This window comes from Perkinsus marinus (genome assembly GCF_000006405.1).
Source record: "Perkinsus marinus ATCC 50983 genomic scaffold scf_1104296965976, whole genome shotgun sequence".
Lineage (NCBI taxonomy): Eukaryota > Perkinsozoa > Perkinsida > Perkinsidae > Perkinsus > Perkinsus marinus.
In genome coordinates this window covers 1-1,233 of record NW_003204128.1, presented here as the reverse complement: position 1 = coordinate 1,233, position 1,233 = coordinate 1, and the positions used below count along the sequence as shown (strand labels likewise).

At 57.1% G+C, this 1,233-nt stretch overlaps 1 protein-coding gene across 1 annotated transcript; it reads left to right on the top strand.

Moving 5' to 3' along the window:
* Positions 1-263: 263 nt before the first annotated feature.
* Pmar_PMAR022735 (hypothetical protein) lies at positions 264-767 on the top strand (the record flags this gene model as incomplete). Its single annotated transcript, XM_002769331.1, has 3 exons — positions 264-456; positions 500-612; positions 657-767. 3 exons carry the CDS (start codon positions 264-266, stop codon positions 765-767), a joined length of 417 nt encoding a protein of 138 aa, XP_002769377.1.
* Between the last annotated feature and the right edge of the window lie 466 nt (positions 768-1,233).

Here is a 1,233-nt window from a genome sequence, read left to right as displayed (position 1 = left end):
TGGGTGTTTCCCCCGGCTGGCTCCTTTCCCCACTCTAATTCGGTTTAGGTCTTTGACCTCGTGGCGAAGTGGTGTACTTGGCTGCTCAGCACATGTAAGGACAACCCACAAGTGTGGAAGTCGATGCTGGACCTAATGGATGCCCTCCTACCCACCGTCAACAGGCAGGCAGCGAGAGCCTATCTCTGGTGTCACCCCAGTGTCACCACAGGCCCTTCACTGAACGGGAATGCAACGTCTTCATACCTGCCTTGTTGGAGCGAATGGGCCACAAAATGGCAGCCTTTCGGAGCCACATCAAGAACTTGGTCACCATCCATTTCGTCAATACCGAGGCCCTGGTCCCGGCCAGAGGGATGGTCCCGATGTTGATCAACTGCATCCAGACCAGCAAGAACAAGAAGTCCGTCGCAGACTGCCTGGAGCTCCTCATTGGAGTCCTCACCCAGCACCAGGGTAGGCCCTATCCTCGTGTGCCACCATCGTACCTGGTTTGAAGGTACGGTGACCACTGGAAGGGCTGTGAAGGACGTTGGTAGAGTACTCATGTCTCTGTATAATGACAAGGACGCTGCTGTACGGGAGCTCGCGCAGACTGCTATCGGCCACTTCGTATGCCTCCTTGAGTCGTTGCTGTCGACTAGTCCTGGCCTCAGGTTAGAAGTACTGGTACTGAGGAGACCATACCTAGGCTGAGGGAGATCCTTATGGAGCCTGGTGGGTTCTGGTGTATGGGGCCTGGAAGAGGTGTCCGTGGTCATCTGTAGGCTTCCCGTTGAAGCAGGACCACAGGAACGCCCTTAATGGCAAGTTCGACAAGTGGCTCCTCGAGAGGGGAGGAGGAGGCGACTGTAGTGTTGACCTTGGAAGGGCGCCTTCGTGTCACCACTGGTCTAGGCTCTATAACGGAGGACACCAGTGCTGGTCCGTCACGAATCCAAGGTCCGAGTGGAGGGAGGCGGGTGGGAGGAGGCCCCTCTGGAATAGCCAGACCTGTTGCTGGTCACCGGAGGGCGCTCACTAGAGTTGGAGGAAGTACTGCTTCTAGAAGGAATAGTGTATACTTGGTGATCCCGTCTCAGCATGCCTGCAATCGGCGCCGGCCCTTCCGGCTCTCCCCTCTGAGGCTCCGGCCAGGCTGGTGACTCCTGGTATAGTGTCACCACCACCTCATGCAGCTCAGATGAAGACAACACCGAAGCAGCAGGGGATGGTGACGGCCAAGACTAGGGG